Source organism: Rutidosis leptorrhynchoides, chromosome 9, assembly GCF_046630445.1.
Source record: "Rutidosis leptorrhynchoides isolate AG116_Rl617_1_P2 chromosome 9, CSIRO_AGI_Rlap_v1, whole genome shotgun sequence".
Classification (NCBI taxonomy): Eukaryota; Viridiplantae; Streptophyta; class Magnoliopsida; order Asterales; family Asteraceae; genus Rutidosis; species Rutidosis leptorrhynchoides.
The window spans coordinates 46,495,894-46,516,676 of record NC_092341.1 but is presented as its reverse complement, the minus strand read 5'-3'; the positions used below and the strand labels follow the sequence as shown (position 1 = coordinate 46,516,676).

The 20,783-nt window shown below is 31.6% G+C and overlaps 1 protein-coding gene across 1 annotated transcript; it reads left to right on the top strand.

Annotated features, from left to right (window-relative positions):
• Positions 1 to 15,609: 15,609 nt before the first annotated feature.
• On the top strand, positions 15,610 to 18,925 carry LOC139865845 (FKBP12-interacting protein of 37 kDa-like). The gene is made up of 14 exons (XM_071853950.1): positions 15,610 to 15,736; positions 15,843 to 15,894; positions 15,973 to 16,034; positions 16,292 to 16,359; positions 16,494 to 16,530; positions 16,616 to 16,700; positions 16,808 to 16,872; positions 16,975 to 17,052; positions 17,132 to 17,179; positions 17,461 to 17,514; positions 17,722 to 17,883; positions 18,009 to 18,078; positions 18,303 to 18,358; positions 18,492 to 18,925. Exons 1-14 carry the CDS (start codon positions 15,719 to 15,721, stop codon positions 18,669 to 18,671), a joined length of 1,035 nt encoding a protein of 344 aa, XP_071710051.1. The 5' UTR covers positions 15,610 to 15,718; the 3' UTR covers positions 18,672 to 18,925.
• The last annotated feature ends 1,858 nt before the right edge of the window (positions 18,926 to 20,783 follow it).

Sequence of the window (20,783 nt, the reverse complement as noted above, 5' to 3'; positions counted from 1 at the left end):
TTGGCTCTGGATTCATTTGAATCTCATTGATAGATATTTGTTCTTGTTCAGTTCATCGCCAACTTTCTTTTTCGTTACTTAAAAACTATTTTACAAAACATATATATTTTCTTTTATTTGTATCCGCGCACTGAGCCTTTCGCTCAGCCGCATTTTTCTTTCCATGCGGCAGGTTATCAAGGAACATAAGGAGCAGAGCTATAAGGAAGTTGAAGCTGTTGGAAAAGTTTGTTCAATATTTCTTTCATTATTAATATCGTTATTATATAAATTCTGTTACGCACTTTCAGTTTGGTTCATTTGAAGACAATTAATGTATCGTTTCTTATTAGATACTTCAAATAAATGAATTTTAAATGTTATTGATTATCGTTAATGTGACATCCATTTTCAGTTACGAAAGTGGGGTGTTACAGTTATGGTATCAGAGCATTAGGTTCTTTCTTGTTGAAACCCGACCGGTGTTGACCCGTGAGACTTGGTTTCACTTCCACTACTGTTTTTGACAACTTTCTCTTCATTTCCTTTTCGGTATCCTTATTAGGGTTTTGATTCCTACCTTTTTGTTTCTCATAGATGCCTCCTTTTCACAATGCTTTGAAAAGAAACTCCCATCGTAAGGTTCGAAGAACAACTCGTCATCGTATGCCGAAATCAAATGAGAATGCAGTGGACCCGAATATTTTGACTGCAATAAATCAAGCGTTATCAAGTATGATACCTACTATAGTCACTCAAACTGTAAATGCCATTCGCGAACAACCCACTCCAGTAAATGCCATTGCGACTACACTCGAGACCCCACCTAACACATCTGAAGGTTCTGGTGGAACAATAATACAACTTGATGATCTTCATGTATGGCTGGAGAGATTTCAGAAGCAGAAACCCCAAACCTTTAGCTCAGCTCCGACTTCGATTGATGCAGAAAATTGGATTGCTCACATGGAGAAACTTTTTGAGGTTTTGGGATGTGTTGACAACCACAAGGTGAAATTTGCTACTTATAAGTTGGAGGGTGATGCGGGAAGATGGTGGAAAGCAATCAAGCAAGCTAAAGGAGGGGATGTATTTGTTAATGCACTTTCATGGAATGATTTTTGAGAAGAATTTTATCAACAATATTTTTCTAGAGCTGATAGGGAGGCGTACGTTAGAGAGTATGATAACATTCGCCAGCGTGAGGACGAATCTGCTACTGACTTTATGGCCAGATTTGTTAGACTTGCAAGTTTTATAGGCGCTACAACCGGAACAACAGCCGAGCAAGCTGAAAAGTTTAAGTGGGCGGTGAAGTATCGAGTTCGTTCTCAAATTGTAAATGGGCAATTTGCTAATGTGGCAGAGGCTGCTAATGCTGCTAAAAACATTGAAATGGAAGAGTTAGACTACAAAGCATCAAAGGTGGCAAACTACAAGAATAGAAATGGAGATGACCAATATAGGGATGCAAAGAGAGGTCAAGAAGGGAATTCGCAAAACTGTTATTCTAAACATAATAAGCGCAGTGATGTTGAGATTACTTTATGCAATACTTGTGGCAAACGTCATCCTTCAAACACGTGTTACAAAGAAACCGGAGCTTGCTATAATTGTGGAAAAGTGGGACATGTTGCAAAGGATTGTAAGAGCCAGCGTGATACTACCGGAGGAAACAAAACTCAACCGACAACCAACGGCAGGGTGTTTGCTTTGAGGACTGATGGATCATGTTAAGGTATAATTTAATAATTACATATTTGCATTATTTGATACATGCATGTGTGAATATATGAAGTTATTTTTCTGAATTATACTAATGTCGATTTCGAGGAGGAAATCCATTTTAAGGGGAGTAGAGTTGTAATACCCGTAAAATTTAAATGGTTTATTTATTATTAATTTAGCTAAAAGGATGTTAAATAAACCTATTATCCTAAAATATACTTCTTAAACGTTAAACAAATAATTGTAGCAAATGGATGAGATTAAATTTACATTAGATATATGAATTTATTAATTAATAAAATAATAGCTAAATGATTTTGGTGAATATTTAAGAAGAAAGTCGGTTTAAGGCTCAACTACTATTTTGTATTATTTTTATTAAAATATGTAATTGTAGATATACACCAAAACTTTATAGGTCATAGTGAAACTTTACAGCTGTAATAGTCTTATAAATATTTTAATTAATAAAGATAAAACAAGTATTCTAATAAATTGGTTAGGTGAGAGGATACTGATCATGTTAGTTATGTGTATGTGTACTGGAATATGACTTTAACAGCTCAAGATCAATTTAATATAGACTTAACTTTTGTATTAAAGTTATATTAAAATAAACTAACTAATATATATATGTAGCATTCATACTAATAGTTAGGAACCTACACTCTGTATATTCGAAGGCTTTCTGTTAGTTTCAAGTAAATTAATATGCTATCACTTGATAAACAATAGTACGTTCTACGTAGACTCACTTTCAGGTACGGATTCTATCATTGTTAATAAGTTTACTTTCATTCATATTAATTAGTACAGATATCCAATCTTAAACTAAAAGTTCTATATTTGTATCTTAATTTTTACGCATCTATGTTCCTATCTCAATTACAAATTTTAGCTTCAATATTAAGTTCTTTTGATTCATACGTTAAAATTAAATTATTTTGATACGTACATATTATTATTTATGCATGATAAACTATACAGATCATCACATTTATTTTACAAAAATTGTCTTAATTCATTTTGTTTAGTACATATATCTCTTTATTGAAAGTTCATTTTGTAAACTACAAAACGATACGTATGTATTTGGATATTTATATTTGGTTCTTATTAGCTAAATGTTCACAGCATGGGTTCTAATGAATTATTTGGTTTACACTAGTTATACGAATTCTAATCTTTTTATTACTAAAATTTCTTGACTAGTATCGTTGTTACGGATATAGATTCTCATAATAAAAACTATTTGCGATTGTTTTAGAAATTCTTTTTGAACTCCGTGCATTTATTGACCTCCACTTAATTATTCGCTTCATTGTAATCGTTATTGACCTCTAATTATTGAACTCATTGCTATTGTCATTGCCTTCACCGTTAGTATCTATTGAATTTTTCCAAATATTTGTTTAGCATTATCTATTCTATTCTGGGTATGCGAGCATAACTTCCTATGGAGGTACCATAGGCATGTCATTGTGGCACCGGTGGTGTGACACTACTGTAACGGTGTGATTTGTTACGGCGTCTCCTCATTGTGGTGTGATGGGATTTTTAGGAGGCGTATTAGTTAACCATAGTTATTGTATTGGATCGTATTGTTGTGGATGGGGTGTAGTGCCCAACGCCTCATTCACCATTGTTGGTACACTTGGATCTGCAGTCCATGTACCCATTGTATTGTATTGTATTGTATTGAGCTCAGATTGTCGTACCCCATTGATTCTGGATTCGTAAGAATCCCATTGGCTCTGGATTCGTTTGAATCTCATTGATAGATATTTGTTCTTGTTCAGTTCATCGCCAACTTTCTTTTTCGTTACTTAAAAACTATTTTACAAAACATATATATTTTCTTTTATTTGTATCCACGCACTGAGCTTTTCGCTCAGCCGCATTTTTCTTTCCATGCGACAGGTTATCAAGGAACATAAGGAACAAAGCTATAAGGAAGTTGAAGCTGTTGGAAAAGTTTGTTCAAGATTTCTTTCATTATTAATATCGTTATTATATAAATTCTGTTACGCACTTTCAGTTTGGTTCATTTGAAGACAATTAATGTATCGTTTCTTATTAGATACTTCAAATAAATGAATTTTAAATGTTATTGATTATCGTTAACGTGACATCCATTTTCGGTTACGAAAGTGGGGTGTTACAAAGAACACTTCAAGAACACTTCGAAAAGCCTTTCAAGTTTGCTAGTTTACTTTCAATCTTGCAAATCCATTCCAAGTAATCATCTAAGATCAAGAAACCTTTGTTAATTACAGTAGGTTATCTTTCTTATTCAAGGTAATATTCATATCTAAACTTTGATTCGATTTCTATAACTATAAACTATCTTAATTCGAGTGATAATCTTACTTGAACTTGTTTTCGTGTCATGATTCTACTTCAAGAACTTTCAAGCCATCCAAGAATCCTTTGAAGCTAGATCAATTTTTGTCACTTCCAGTAGGTTTACCTACTAAACTTGAGGTAGTAATGATGTTCTTAACATCATCCGATTCATATATATAAAACTATTTTATTCGAAGATTATAACATGTAATCACTAGAACATAGTTTAGTTAACTCTAAACTTGTTCGCAAACAAAGTTAATCCTTCTAACTTAACTTTTAAAATCAACTAAACACATGTTCTACATCTATATGATATGCTAACTTAATGATTTAAAACCTGGAAACACGAAGAACACCGTAAAACCGGGTATACGCCGTCGTAGTAAAACCGGGGGCTGTTTTGGTTTGGATAATTAAAAATTATGATAAACTTTGATTTAAAAGCTATTCTTCTGAGAAAATGATTTTTATTATGAACATGAATCTATATCCAAAAATCATGGTTAAACTCAAAGTGGAAGTATGTTTTCCAAAATGGTCACCTAGACGTCGTTCTTTCGACTGAAATGACTACCTTTACAAAAACGACTTGTAACCTGTATTTAGACTATAAACTTATACTTTTTCTGTTTAGATTCATAAACTTAAGTTCAATATGAAACCATAGCAACTTGAATCACTCAAAACGGATTTAAAACGAAGAAGTTATGGGTAAAACAAGATTGGATAATTTTGCTTGTTGTAGCTACGTGAAATTTGTAACAAATCTATACAAATCATAACTTAACCAACTTATATTGTATTATACATGTATTCTAACATATATTATGTAATCTTGGGATACCATAGACACGTATACAATGTTTTGACATATCATATCGATCCATCTATATATATTATTTGGAACAACCATAGACACTCTATATGCAGTAATGTTTGAGTTAGCTATACAGGGTTGAGGTTGATTCCAAAATAATATATATACTTTGAGTTGTGATCGAGTCTGAGACTTGTAGACACTGGGTCGTGGATTGAATCGAGATAATATATATATTGATTTATTTTTGTACATCTGACTGTGGACAACTAGTTGTAGGTTACTAATGAGGGCTGCTGACTTAATAAACTTAAATCGTTAAAACGTAATAAAAATATTGTGAATGTATTTTGATCATACTTTGATATATATGTACACATGTCATAACCCGACCTTAACCATAAGGACGAATACAATAACATATGATTTCATCGCGAGGTATTGACCTCTATATGCGACGTTTTTCAAAAACTGCATTCGTTTTTACAATACAAACCATAACTTTTATTACAAATACAAGGTTTAAACAAGATAATAATGATTATCGTTTAGCGATAATCTTAGACTTACAAACTTTACATGTGATAATAACAGTACGACTTCCAACATATTTTACATTACAAATCCTCCGATATGCAGTTTTATTTTTGATACAAATATGCATACTCAAGCTCTTGCTTAAATTCAACATGTTGCAGCGGAAGCTTTTAGTTATCACCTGAGAATAAACATGCTTAAAACGTCAACATAAAGTTGGTGAGATATAGGTTTAATGCCGGCAGCGTTATGAATATAGACCACAAGATTTCATATATAAACGTTTTAATAAAAATATTCTAAGTTGTTGAGCACTTGATAACCATACTTAACATTTAATCAATGTCGTATATTCCCTTTATTATGAAATCTTACTACACCGTACCAAGTGTAGTCACCGAAACGAAGTACTGTGCAACCGTTGAATACTGGTCGTCCAGTCCGGTTGGGGTTGTCAGGCCCGATAGATCTATCAACAGGATTCGCGTTTACAATACCGCATGTAAATAGTAGTTACCAAGTTACAGGGAGATATGCCAGTGGTACAACTCAACGTAGAATATATAATTTTAATCACTTGTGTCCATAACTTAAATCATAAAATACATGTATTCTCATCCCGAAATATTTAGAGTTTAAAAGTGGGACTATATACTCACCTTTTCCTTAAAGGTATTTAACTCGACTTGGTCTCCGATAGATATCACGAACCTAACCATATATATAATATATCAACATATTTTCTTTTCAAGTAATCGTTACATATATATATACTTATAATACTTTTAATATTTTCTTAGTCCGTAGTTAGCAGTCTGTTGTTAATGGTCCACAATTAGTTGCTCAATAAAATAAATAAAGACCCCATCGTATTCGTATTGATCAGAATTAATCTCGACCCATGGTACCATGTTGTCAAATGACGTGTTGCGTACATAAAGTACCGTGTTGTCAGATGACGTGTTGCGTACAATCATGAGGTCTTATGATTAATCTTCTCGTGTTGTTTACGGGTGGTCCTGAAATATATAAAATCAAATCATAAGTAAATATATATTAAATATTATGTTAATTAGCCAAGATATGATTAATTCGATTTTTTCATAATATGATATATTACAGGTTTTGAAGTGTTTTAAAAATCAAATTAGAAGGATCTATTTAGTTTGCGAACATGTTTGAAATCATTCAAACTATGTTCTTGTTGTTAAAAATTTTATAACACAAAATAAGATAGCTATATAAATATGAATCGAATAAGATTATGAATAAGGTTACTACCTCAAGTTACTTGGATAAAGCTACTGGAAAAGATAGAAAATAATCTTGATCAAACTTTCTTATGATGATTATAGGTTGTTCATGAAGTTAGTTCTTCATGAGTATTTGCTGAGATTGTGAAGAACACTTAGAGTTCCTAAGAGTGTGTTTTTGGTTAGAGAAAGATGGTTGTAAGAATGAAATGAAAAAACAAGGTGATGGTGATACTTATAGGACAGTCTGGTTGTTGAGGGAACAAGGACAAATTATTGTGTTAAATTTTTGAGTAATAATGTATGCTAACTTACAAATAAGATTCCCTCTTATCTAGGGCAGATCTAAGGCTGATAAGGATATTGATTTGATGTGTATTTACCAATAGTAAATACGTATAGATGATGGGTATGATACGGTAAAAGAAGCTCAAAATTGGGCTTTTATTTTGGGTCCAACCGGGCCAAAAATAAAATTTTAAGACATTTTTAATAAAGCAATGTTAGCCCAGCCAGGGGCTCTGCCCCTTGGACCCCGCCAGGGGTTGCCACCCCTTGGACCCCGCTTATCGGGGGCGCTGCCCCCGAACCCCCGTCATAATCAAGATAAGTTCAAACAAGTGTGCACTCCACACTTCTCTAAACTTGTTCGATATTTATCAAGATTATTTTGGTTACAAATTAATTCCATTACACTTAAATCATATTGGTGACATAAATCACAACACATTATAGATTGTAAGTATATATGTCAAAGAACGTTACATATAGTTATCGTTTTGAAAACTTAAGTTAGTGGTCTCAAAGTTTACTTATAACTCATTGTTGTTAGTTCACAATGAAATGTTAAACCATCCTTAAATCATGTTAAATATGTATAGATATGTACATATACATAATCGTATAATTATCGTGTGTTATATAGTTCGTGATATCATCGGTCAAATTGGACGGTCAAACGTTGTGTAAAACTCTTTTCAAAAATATAAGTCTCAACAGTTTGGATTGCTTATCATGTTGGTAAGGTTTAATTTATATAAATATTAATCTCATAAGTATAGAACGATCGGAAAATTCTGGGTCGTTACAACATATTTGTTATAGGTTCGTGAATCGACCCGTGGCCAAGTCTTATTTTCCGACGAAGTGAAAATCTGTGAAAGTGAGTTATAGTCCCATTTTTACTATCTAATATTTTTGGGATGAGAATACATGCAGTTTTGAAAATGATTTACAAAATAGACACAAGTATTGAAACTACATTCTATGTTGAATCGTTATACCGGATATCGCCCTTGTTGAACTTGGTAGCCTAAGAATTGGTGTTTATTATAATTGCCACCAATTGACGCGAATCCTAAAGATAGATCTATGGGCTTTGACACTCCCCAGTCAGAGAATTTGAACTGCTTTAGTACTTCGATATTTATATATGGGGATATTCTAGATGCATTTGTTAATGTCGGTTACCAGGTGTTCAACCATATGAATGATTTTTATGCAGATTGCATGTTATTGAAAGATGAAATCTTGTGGTCTATTATTACAATTTGATATATAGGTTAAACCTATAACTCACCAACATTTTTGTTGACGTTTAAAGCATGTTTATTCTCAGGTGATTATTAAGAGCTTCCGCTGCTGCATGCTAATTTATGGACAAGAGTTGGAGTCAGCGTGCTTGTATAATATTGTTTAAAAACTGCATTCGAAGACATATATATTGCTGTGTAATATTATTGTAAATCATTATGTAATGGTCGTGTGAAAACGCTATATTTTAGATTATCATTATTTGATAATCGTCGTAATATTTTAAAGGTTATTGTTTGTTTTAAAAATCGAATGCAGTCTTTGAAAAACGTCTCATATAGAGGTCAAAACCTCGCAACGAAATCAATTAATATGGAACGTTTATAATCGATATGAACGGGACATTTCAATAAGTATACATATATTTATGTTTTTATGTATAATTTTTATTAAAAAAAACTATAAAGTCAACGTAAGTCAACGTCCGAGATCTCCCCGAGATTATTCCGAGATGCCGAGATCTCTCTAAAACAGTTTAGACGAGATCTCCCCGATATCCGAATTCTCCAATCTTGAATAAAAAATACTTATGCAAAAAATATAAATATAATATAGACACGTATAATAAAATAAATTTAATATAGTACGTATATAATAAATATTGTAGATAACATAACTTAATATATATTAAATATAAATACGTATATAATAAATATAAGTATAATACAAATATGTATGTAATATTTGTAAATCACAGGGCCACCCACATAACATTTGTAAATAGAAATAGGTGAGAGAAAACTGAAAGGACAAAAATACCCTTAAATTAATGTACTTTTTAACAGCCGTTGGAGGTAGGGACCACCCATGTAATATTTATAAATTACAGGGACTATTCAAGCCAAAATAGAAACACGAGGACTCCACGTGAAATTTAATGTTAAATACAAGGACCATCCAAGTAATTTTTTCTTTTCTTTTATTTAATATCATATCTGTTATAATTCAGTAGGCTTATAACTACCTTTAATGGTTATAAGAACAAAGAGAGAAAAAGAGAGAAGAAGGAGAGAAGAAATATTGATATTGATATTTCAAGAGAAATGGTGCACCTTAAATGGCTACCATACATGTCTATTTATAGTATAAAATATTACTATGCAAGAAATATAATAATAATAAAATTAACATCCAATCTAGATATTTTATAACACTCCCCCTTGGATGACAATTTTATTAGAGAATAACTAGTACTGCCTCGTTAAAAAAACTTACTAAAGAAAATCCATTGGGATAAAACTTTAGCTAAGGGAAAAAGAGTGCAGCATAGAGTTGACTCCCCCTCAAGTAGGCAACGTCTGAGTTGTTACATCTTCTGAACATGCCTCATGCCAATATTATGAACGTGTGTTCTGAAAATAGCAGTTGGCATTGCTTTGGTATAAAGATCAGCAGAGTTGTTGATTGAAACGTATCTCATTTTAATCTGGTTGTCTTTTACGAGATCTTGAGTATATGAGAAGAATCTGAGGTTTTCATCTGAAACTGTATCATCTAAATCTTTTATGTACAAGTTTAGCCCCTGTGATTTGTCTACAGTCTCCTTCATGGTTTGCTCAAACCCTTGTTTCAATTCCTATTCCCTTGTAGTCTTTTCTGAGCCTTACCAACATACTATTCTTTTTCATCAAACTTATGACCGTTAAGACCGTCTATGGCTTTGGCGCATCGTCAGTATTTATATTTTGTTCAGTCACTTTTGATACTCTTCTTTCATTTGTATTATGCAAGCTGCATTATCTTCATATATAGTTGTTCGTGAAGATAGTTGTTAGTCTTTTATAGCGTTCTAGTCCACAAGAATCAATAATGATTTGTGTCATTGATCTCAACCAAACACATTTTCGAGTAGTTTCATATAATGCAATCACTTCGTCATGATTTGATGATGTTGCAACAAGTGTTTGTTTTAAGAACGCCATGATTTTGTGGTACCTCCATTTAGGAATACATATCGAGTTTGAGATTTATCTTTATGAGGATTTGATGAATGACCTGCATATACATAATCAACCAAATCTTGTTTTGAAACGTTAGAATAAAATAATTTTAAATCAGCAGTTTCTCAAGGGTATCAAAATATGTGTTTGTCCCATTCCAATGTCTTTTTATAAGGGCTGAGTTGAACCTTGTCAACAAAATAACTGCAAAAGAAATGTCAGGTCTTGTACAATTTGTAAGATACATAACAGTTCCAATTGTACTAATATATGAAACTTCTGATCCGTTAATATCTTCATGATCTTCACGGGGATGAAATGGATCAGTGTCAATATTGAGTGATCTAACAACCAATTGGTTTTATCTTTTAAAAAAATATATTTTAAAATCTTTTCAGTATAAGTTGTTTGATGTACAAGTAGACCATTAGGCATATGCTCAATTTGCAATCCAAGGTAATACTTGGTTTTTTCAAGATTTTTTATTTCAAAATAATTCTTTAGAAGTTGAATAATTTCATAGATTTCTTTATTTGTACCTTTGATATTAAGATCATCAACATAAACAGCTATGATCACATATCCGGACATTGTTTTTATAAAACATACGTGCAAAATAAGTTTATATGTATACCCTTTTTTTTATCAAGTAGTCATTTAATCGGTTATACCACATACGTCCCGTTTGTATAAACCCACTTAGAAATCTTTGTGATTTAATGGAATATATTCCCTTGGGTTTTACATTAGATGCTTATGATACCTTAACCCTTTAGGTATATTCATATATATCACTATTAAGTGATCCATACAGATAAGTAGTAACAACATTCATGAGATGCATTTAAATAACTACCAGGTTGATTAAGTATCTAATAAGTAATTGTATCCATTACAGGAGGATAATTTTTTCTCCTAATTCATTTCTGGTCTTTGTGGGAAATATTGAGTTACAAGTCTAGTTTTGCCTTGTAACTTCATTTGCACATTTCTTTTCGGATAAAAATTCATTTGTATCCCATACGTTTCACATCTTTAAAAGTGATAACGATTGATCCGAAAACTTTTCTTTTATCGAGCGATTCTAATTCAGCTCTTATTGCTCCTTTCCATTGAGCTCAATCATGTCCATTTTGTATATTCAATGACAGATTTTAGTTCCAGATCATCATCTTTATTCATGATGTCATTGTAACATTATATGAAAATATCTCATAGAGATTTTAGTTTCATTTCGGTTCCATAATATTGCATAATTTATCGCAATTTTAGTATTTACATTTATCAATATCCTCTGCAGAAGGAATATTGATTTGTGGTTCTTCTTGAACATTTTCTCTTACCTCATTATCAGCTGATTTTCTTTTTCGAGGATTTTTATCTTCGGAACCAATTGATCTTCCACGTTTGATGTGTGGCAAAGACTCAACAGTGACATTATTGCCAGCTTTTGGAATTTCAGTTCGAGCTGGAGCATTTATCGCTGGTATATATGATTTAGTCATTTTTTTATATCTGTAAATGCATAAAGTAATTAATTTGCAAGTTCTTGCATATGCATTATTTTTGAACTTTCGTTTCACATTCTTTTGTGCGAGTTCAATATACCTTAATTGATGTTCACATCATGAAGCATCATTTTATTTTTTATTTTTATTTCTCCCCCTAATCTAGGGAACAATGTTTTATTAAAATGACAATCAGCAAAACGTGCTGTAAAAACATCACCCATCATGGGTTCAATATATCTTATGATTGAAGATGTTTTATATCCAAAATATATTATCATCTTTCTTTGAAGAACCATTTTATTGTGTTGTGGTGATACAATTGGAACATACACTGCACAACCAATGTTTTAAGGTAGAAAATATTTGGCTCTTGGCCAAAATCAAGTATTAAGTGAAAATATTTACGACTTCCACATGGTATAATGCGAATTAATGTCGCAGCATGTAAATTTACATGTCCACATATAAATATTGAGAGATTTGTACTCATTATCAATTGTCTAGTTATTAGCTGTAAGCGTTTATCTATTGATTCAGCTAAACCAATTTTGTGTATGCACATGAGCAACTGGATGTTCAACAACAATCCCTGTAGATATATAATGATCATTAAATGCTTGAGATGTTAACTCACCAGCATTATCAAGTCTCATCCTTTTAATGGTGTAATCAGAATAATGTGTTCTCAATTTAATAATTTGTGCAAGAAACTTTGCAAATGCCATATTACGGCTTGATAACATACAAATATGAGACCACCCGCTAGATGCGTCTATTAGAACCATGAAATATCAAAATGGTTCACATGATGGATGAATTGGTTCATATATCTTACCTTGAATTCTTTCAAGAAACATTTGTGATTCTTTTTCACAATATACTTTTCATTAATCACCATATGTGCTTTCCATTAATCACCATATGTTTTTTTTTTTTTTTATAAATCACCATATGTGTTTTTTTTTTTTTATCATATATCCTTTTCACCATATACGCTTTTAATCATATGCGCTGTGTTTTTCACCATATGCGCTTTTAATCATATGCGATTTTCATCATATGCGTTGTGCTTTTCATCATATTCTCTTTTTATCATATGCGCTTATCATATGCGATGCGCTTTTTATCATATGCGCTTTTTTATGTGAATAGTAAATTAATTAATTTCGTTTTACTATTCATATGAATTAATTTAGATTTACTATTTTGTTAATTGAGTAATATATATATACATCATATACTTGTGACTCCGAAGGCTCAAATGAATTTGACCATATAGTTATACGTTGTACCTTGCACATTAATTTTCAGTAGAAGCTTTAGATGCATATTATTTTCAGTAGAAGCTTTAGATGCACTTTTTTTTTAATCACCAAATACCACAAACACTTTGTTTGCGTTTGTTCATAGTCATCAATGAAAACCATTTTCTTTAATTTTATTTTATACAATAAAATTAACGCATCATTATTCTTTTCAAAAACAATAATCTATTGTTATTGTTCACTTGTGCCATGTTTAACAACAAAAGTCAACAACCTCTGTCTTGTTTGTTGTGGCAACCAAAAACAACCTTTGCTTTTGTTACCGAGAATCCAAGACCAAAAAACAATTAATTTTTAATTAATCTTTTATCAAAACCATAAATGATTTTATTGATCTACGTTGATATGGCCATAAAGAATTGACGGCTGACCTACTTTTGTAAGTGTATTTCGGCTATCATCCCGAAAACGCACAACGACCTTTTTTTTTTTTATGAACTATTTGTTTCATATCTAGCTTAGGCAATTATTGTGAACATTTGGTCCCTATAAGAGCATTTATTTTTTAGACTTTTAGTTGATTTGTACTTGTCACAATTAGGGATAGCACCCGCGGGTCGTGGATGCGGATCCATTGGATCCATCGGATCCATCACCCGTACCCGCGGATTTTTTTAAAGAGACATCCAATTGAACCCTTGTTCGTTGAAACAATTTGACTATATTTTTACTCCCCATTATTAAACGGGCAATTTTGATGCACACTCTTAAAAAAATAATTTGTTTTTTAAGTTTTATTATTCAACCTCCTTTTTTCAACGGTCACGTTTTTAACAAAACATTTGACAAGTTTGGAAAAAAGTTTTTTATTGATTATCATCAAAAGTTTTCTATTGTCACTCTACTGGATAGAATTATGGCATACAACCAAAATTGCAACCCAACACTACATAAGAACAAAAAGGTTGTTTTTAATTAACATATGTATATGTGTTAAACTCGGAATAATAATAACTTATTTTAGAAAATTAACATAAGACATGTTGAAACATTTTTGTCACATTTAGCTCATCAAGTCTAATACTTATCATTGATAGATTTTATCACGTCTAGGAGATGTTTACTTTTTTCTTGTATTAAGTCCTACTTTCATTTACTTTTGTTTGAAAAAAAGTTTTTTTTTTTACTTTGCTTTCTCCCTTTCTGTAAAACTCATTTAAACACTTTCTTTGTTTTTTTTTTTTTAAAAAAAACTTCCTTTTTTTACGTTACCCGTAAATTATAAATATATAAAAAAAAACTTTTTGTTTAATTTTTTTTTCTAGTTTTTAAAAGGCCACTTGACCAATTTTTTTAATTCTTTCACAACACCTGATATCGTGATCGTGACCTTCCACCAAAGCAAGAGATATTCTTGATAAACTAAACACGGACTCGTGTTTGAAATTGTCGGCCACAAAAAAATTCATTTGATAAAAGTATATATTTTTTTTAGTTATAGAAGGAGACCACTTCATTTTCAATACTTCATTTTTGACAAAAAACTATTCCATTTTACCATCTCTTTTTTTTCTTACTTTAACTTTTAAGATATACTTTTAATAAAAATACAAACTACTTTTTCTTATTTTAACTTTTAAGATTTACTTTTAATAAAAATACAAACTACTTTTTGTATTTTAACTTTTAAGATTTACTTTTAATAAAAGTACAAACTACTTTTTCTTATTTTAACTTTTAAGATTTACTTTTAATAAAAATACAAACTATTTTTTTATTTTAACTTTTAAAATTATAAATTTAAGAATAAACATTAGTATGCATGAAATAAATAATGATTAATTGCATAAGTAATCATAAATGTTAGATAACATATAAAGACCCCGTCGTATTCGTATTGATCGGAATTAATCTCGACCCATGGTACCGTGTTGTCAAATGACGTGTTGCGTACATAAAGTACCGTGTTGTCAAATGACGTGTTGCGTACAATCATGAGGTCTTATTAACATAAATATAAATGTTAGTGAAGTTAATAAGAGTTAGATTACAGAAAATATAATTCAGGTGGTATAACCGACCATATATAACTTAAATAACATAAATATAAATGTTAGTGAAGTTAGTAAAAGTTAGATTACAGAAATATAATTCAGGTGGTATAACCGACCATATATAACTTAAATAACATAAATATAAATGTTAGTGAAGTTAGTAAAAGTTAGATTACAGAAATATAATTCAGGTGGTATAACCGACCATATATAACTTAAATAACATAAATATAAATGTTAGTAGTCCAAAATTTGATATATTCGAGTCTGAAAATTATTAATAATTTCATACCTTGATTAGTGATTCGTGATCGTTTGAGATATCTTTTAATTACACTAAGCTTTTCGTGCTGATAACGTGTTATAATTCAGTAGGCTTATAACTACCTTTAATGGTTATAAGAACAAAGAGAGAAAAAGAGAGAAGAAGGAGAGAAGAAATATTGATATTGATATTTCAAGAGAAATGGTGCACCTTAAATGGCTACCATACATGTCTATTTATAGTATAAAATATTACTATGCAAGAAATATAATAATAATAAAATTAACATCCAATCTAGATATTTTATAATAATATCATATTTTTGAAATAAAAAAATCAAACAAACAACAAAACACACGTTTTGGATACTTTTCTGATCTGGACAGGGATTAGGGTTTCCGTCACTAGCAAGCTCAAACAAATACCAATGGCATCTCGATACGATGTAAGTAATAAAGAAATCCTAGGGTTCGTATCTCATGCGTTTCATCTATCCTATTTTGTTTAGGTAATTTAATCATTGTCGTTTTACTGATTGATGGCACTTGCAGGATGATGATTTCGATGGGGAATTTACTGGAACCAACCAAACTAGGCGCGCAGGTTATTATCCATTTTTGTTTTTGATTATCATGTGATCTTTTTATTCGTTTATTTTCGGCCTTTGCAATGTGATTATAGGAACTAAGAGGGAATTTGGAGACCTTGATGATGATGAGGATGATATTTTTGGGTCCAAAAAGGTTAATTTTCATTTAAATTGTTAATTGTAGCTCATATACAGTGTAGAGTTTGTTTGTACACATTTATCTCCACAAAAGGCATTTATAGTTGTTGATTACTTGATTTAAATAAGCTTTAAAGTTAAAAGGAACGCTAGTTATCGGTTCTTGTGTCGCTTTGTGTAGCTGATAATCTGTACTGCGTTTATGGTTCTCATGTCAAATTAGTGTGTTGATTATCGATATGATACATATTACGGCTTCGTTTTTCATCTCAGGCAAAATCAAAAGTAGAAGAAACTGCATCAGGAGTGGCAACTGGAATGATATTATCCCTTCGTGAAAGGTATTACCTGCTGACTTTGTTTGACTTTTCGTTTTCATAAGTATTGGGTATGGCTATAGCTCTTTTGTGATACTTCATTAGTTCACAAGTACATTGTCCCTTGTATAACTTTCTTTATGTTTTGACCTTTTTAGTCTCCAGAGTTGTAAGGATGATCTTGCAACGTGCCAAGTATGTTTGAAATTACTTTTATGCCCGCTCTAGCTAAATTTAATAAGATGTTATGTTGTGTGTAATTGTACTGATGCTGTCTCAGTCAGAGCTTGAAGCTGCAAAGTCAAATATTCAAAAGTGGCATTCTGTTTATCAAACCGAGTCGATTACACCAGGCACATCACCCGGTTGGTTTCCTTAACGTATTTCTTTTGCATTATGGAAAAGATAAAATTTTAACGTATGGTTTCAACTCTTTTTTTATGTTGGTGATTCAATTTTTCTTTACATGCAGAACCTGAAGTTGTTGTCAGTTATCTTCACAATTTGAAATCGTCTGAAGAGTTACTGAGAGATCAGGTTACATGATAATGGTTTTGTTCTACTAACAAGTAAATACTCACCATGTTATCTGAGTTATGATCAAAATTGTTAATTCTATATTTGTGTCGTTATCTTTAGCTAGAAAAAGCGAAGAAAAAAGAAGCCGCATTCATAGTAACCATTGCAAAACGGGAGCAAGAGGTTGCAGATTTGAAGGTTGTTTCTCTTGTTTAATTTTCATTAAGAACTTTATTAAGCTTTACTACATCTCTAAAATTATGATTGATTTGTTTAGTCTGCAGTTCGGGATCTAAGAGCACAACTCAAGCCTCCATCAATGCAGGTACGTCAATAATTGTTTACCCAAACAGAAAAATGAGATGCGGTTTCAAGAATCTTTCTTCTAATCGTTGTAGTCAAATCTACTACTGTTGACATTCATAATTGACATGACTATATAACTTGCAAAAAGGTTAACTGTGTGAAGGATTAGCTTTAAGTGTAAAGAAGTTGGTGCTACAAATTATGAAGAATTCTATTTCTAAAATTTCCCTGTTACGATTCTCTGTATTCACCGAGTTGACTTTCTTGGCTGACTTTTTTTTGGGCCGATAAATGTTGCAGGCAAGAAGACTGTTACTTGATCCAGCAATTTTTGAAGAATTTACACGTCTGAAGGTATTGGAATTAAAACCTGTGGTGTTTTTGATGAAATTGCATGTACCATGTTGATTTGATAAAGTTAATTGAAAGTGAGTTAAAATAAAAAATTTGAAATTGGTTCTAAGATAAAAACATATAAAGAAAACGACATCTTTTAATTAACAAGTATGAGACATCTCTTAATTAATTAATATTTTTTTTTTTTTTTTTTTTTTTTTTCAGAATTTGGTAGAGGAGAAGGATAAAAAGGTGAAGGAGCTACAAGAAAATATCGCTGCTATTAACTTCACTCCACAAAGTAAGATGGGGAAAATGCTAATGGCTAAATGCAGGACTCTGCAAGAAGAAAATGACGAAATCGGAAATCAGGCTAGCGAAGGAAAGGTATCAGACCGTTATTTTCAATACCTATTTTACACTTGTCCCAAAAAATTGTCTCGATAGTTGTCATTTGTTTGAAGTTAGTTAATTATTTAATGGCTGGTACACATTTTTTGTTTACCTGACAGATACACGAGTTATCAATGAAGCTTGCTTTGCAAAAATCACAGAATCTAGAGCTCAAAAACCATTTTGAAGGTTATTTTTCTATTATCATTAATCATTATTATTATTATATCAGTTTAAATAATCCGATGTTATATGAATGAGGTCATAAATTATTGATAACCGATCACCCAATTCTTAAATAGGAATTTGCTTTACGAATTTTAATGGCATCCTTTGCTGGTGCCTATGGTTTGTTTGTTAGTTGTATACATGTTTTGCAGTCATTTGTTAAGTTATCATGTTTGTATATGCAGGATTAAGCAAGCACTTGGAGGAAATGACAAATGATGTTGAAAAATCAAATGAAACAGTGCTTGTTTTTCTTAAAATCTATCTATACCTATATCCATATATCCATATATATTATATATATCAAAGAGAAAAAGTATTAGACTTGTATGCAACAAAAAGGTCAACTCGAATATGTTTTTGCAATGTTTCAGGTACTAATTCTTGAAGAGGAGATAGAAAACAAAGATGCTGAGATACAAAGGCTAAAGCAGGCGTTGCAGCACAAGCAGCTGGGTACAATAATAGATGAAACTACCGAGGCAATAGCTTTTGACAATGATGCTGACGAGGATGAAATAAAACAGGCGGATTCTGAGATTGAGAGCGTTTAGTTTTACTATCGAACATCATCGCATAACATTTCGTTGATGTGCTTATCATTCTAATACTGGAAACGCATGGAGAATTGTAATAATGTTTTATCATATGTATTTTGTGTCACTTTATAAGATGATGTTTCGGAATATATGATAGGCTACTGGTGTTACATTCCATTCGTTATTCCATTATTAGAAAAATTGGAATATGTAATCTTTAATGTGTTACTACTGTATTAGTTCAATGTTTTAACTACGAATGAGACTTGTTCGGGTTTATTTTCCTACATTAGATTTGTTTGTATCGATTATAGTTTGAACGCATGAGACCTATGTTTGTCTTTGTTCATCTAAGTAATGAACAGAGTTATATTCACGCTCATTTACTAAACAAATTCTCACAAGGCTCTCGGGGATTTTTGGTTACGCAATCGATTCTCTATAGGTCCTATGTTTTTTTGTTTACACATTTGCACTCGTGCTGAAAACCAACATATTTCAGTTGTAAAATTTGTAATCTTAACAGAAAACAGTGTGTATTAAATAATTGTATATTCTTACAGACAAGTGGTGCATGTTGAATCCTCTGGAAACTACAAATTTGAGTTTTATGCTAAGTACATGCCCGAATTTGTTAATCTTTCCGACATTCACACTCGTAGCAGATCACCGTCGTTGTATGAAATCTCAAATGTGAAACCCGCAGTGGCGAATGTTAATGTATGCATTACCAAATGGGGTCCTTTGACCCCATTAAAAAAAATTCTCTAACCCAACCTACACTGTTTGAAAGTGCCTTCATCCGTGGGCTTGGGCTGCGCTGCTTGGACATCGGTTGTTCTCTGTCAACCCCATATACTTTTAAAATTAGTGATTTTTATGGAAGTAAACAACCATTTTTTAAAAAAAAAAAAACTTACAAAGTACCACTCAAATTGTACAGGACCCCATTGAGGACTCCATTGAGTTCTGATATTAGAATCGCCACTGGAAACCCGTTGAATTTTCTCTGCATACGCAAGAAGAAAGTGGTGGAAATAGCTCTACTCAACCCCTGTAATTCAATCTCTGCCTCATGCATTGCCAACTGCAATTGATTTAGAAGATGAATCGAGTCCTGAAGAAAATGTTCATGCATTTACACTAGATGATATTGTTGATAAGGGCACAACAATGGGTTTCTTGAGGGACCTTATAACAGCTTGTGTGAGAAAATTGAGATTGAATATTTGAATGGGTCTCCAGTGGATCTCAACGCAGTGCTTGGTAGTATGTATGATGAAGAACAAATGAAATTACCCAATCAATACACGGTTTAAAACCTTTGACGTACAACCACCCAGATTTATGGGGTTAGTGCCATTGTTACAGACGGTTTCGTTGTTACAGACAAAACGGTCTGTGATTGGTATAACATATATATATATATATATATATATATATATATATATATATATATATATAGGGGCAGGATCAATGGAGAAGTAACCAATCGGGGGAAAGCAAAATTTTTTTTTCTTCGTTTTTTTTGAATTCTTTTTTCCGGCATCAAGATCACACAAAAAAATATGAACATTTAGAAGAGACACTTCGTGATGAATGTTATTATTTAGGCGGGAAAACGATCGACAAAAATAACATTCAAGATAATATTGTTCGTGAAGAATATGAACGTTTTTTTTTAATGTTTTGTGAAGTAAAATTTAGCCCGATTTAGAGTTTAGGGTTTAGGGTTTAGGGTTTGGTGTTTTGGGTTTATGGAATAAACCCAAAACACCAAACCCTAAACCCTAAACCCTAAACTCTAAACCGTTCGTGTTAAAAAACTCAATCTAAATCCTAAATCTAAACCCTAAACCCTAAATTTCTAAACCCTAATATCTAAACCCTATAAACCCTAATATTTAAACCCTAATATCTAAACCCCAATAGCTAAAACCTCAAAATACGCTCGAAAAACACGATAATTGTTATATATTACTTCTTCGAGCGTTTTCACGCCAAAATAAAAACATTTATCACAAAGTGTCTCTACTAAATGTTCATATTTTCATCTCATCTATAATGTTCGTGAACAAAGTTTTTTCAAAAAACGAAAAAAAAAAAAGTTTTTGCTTCCCCCCGAAT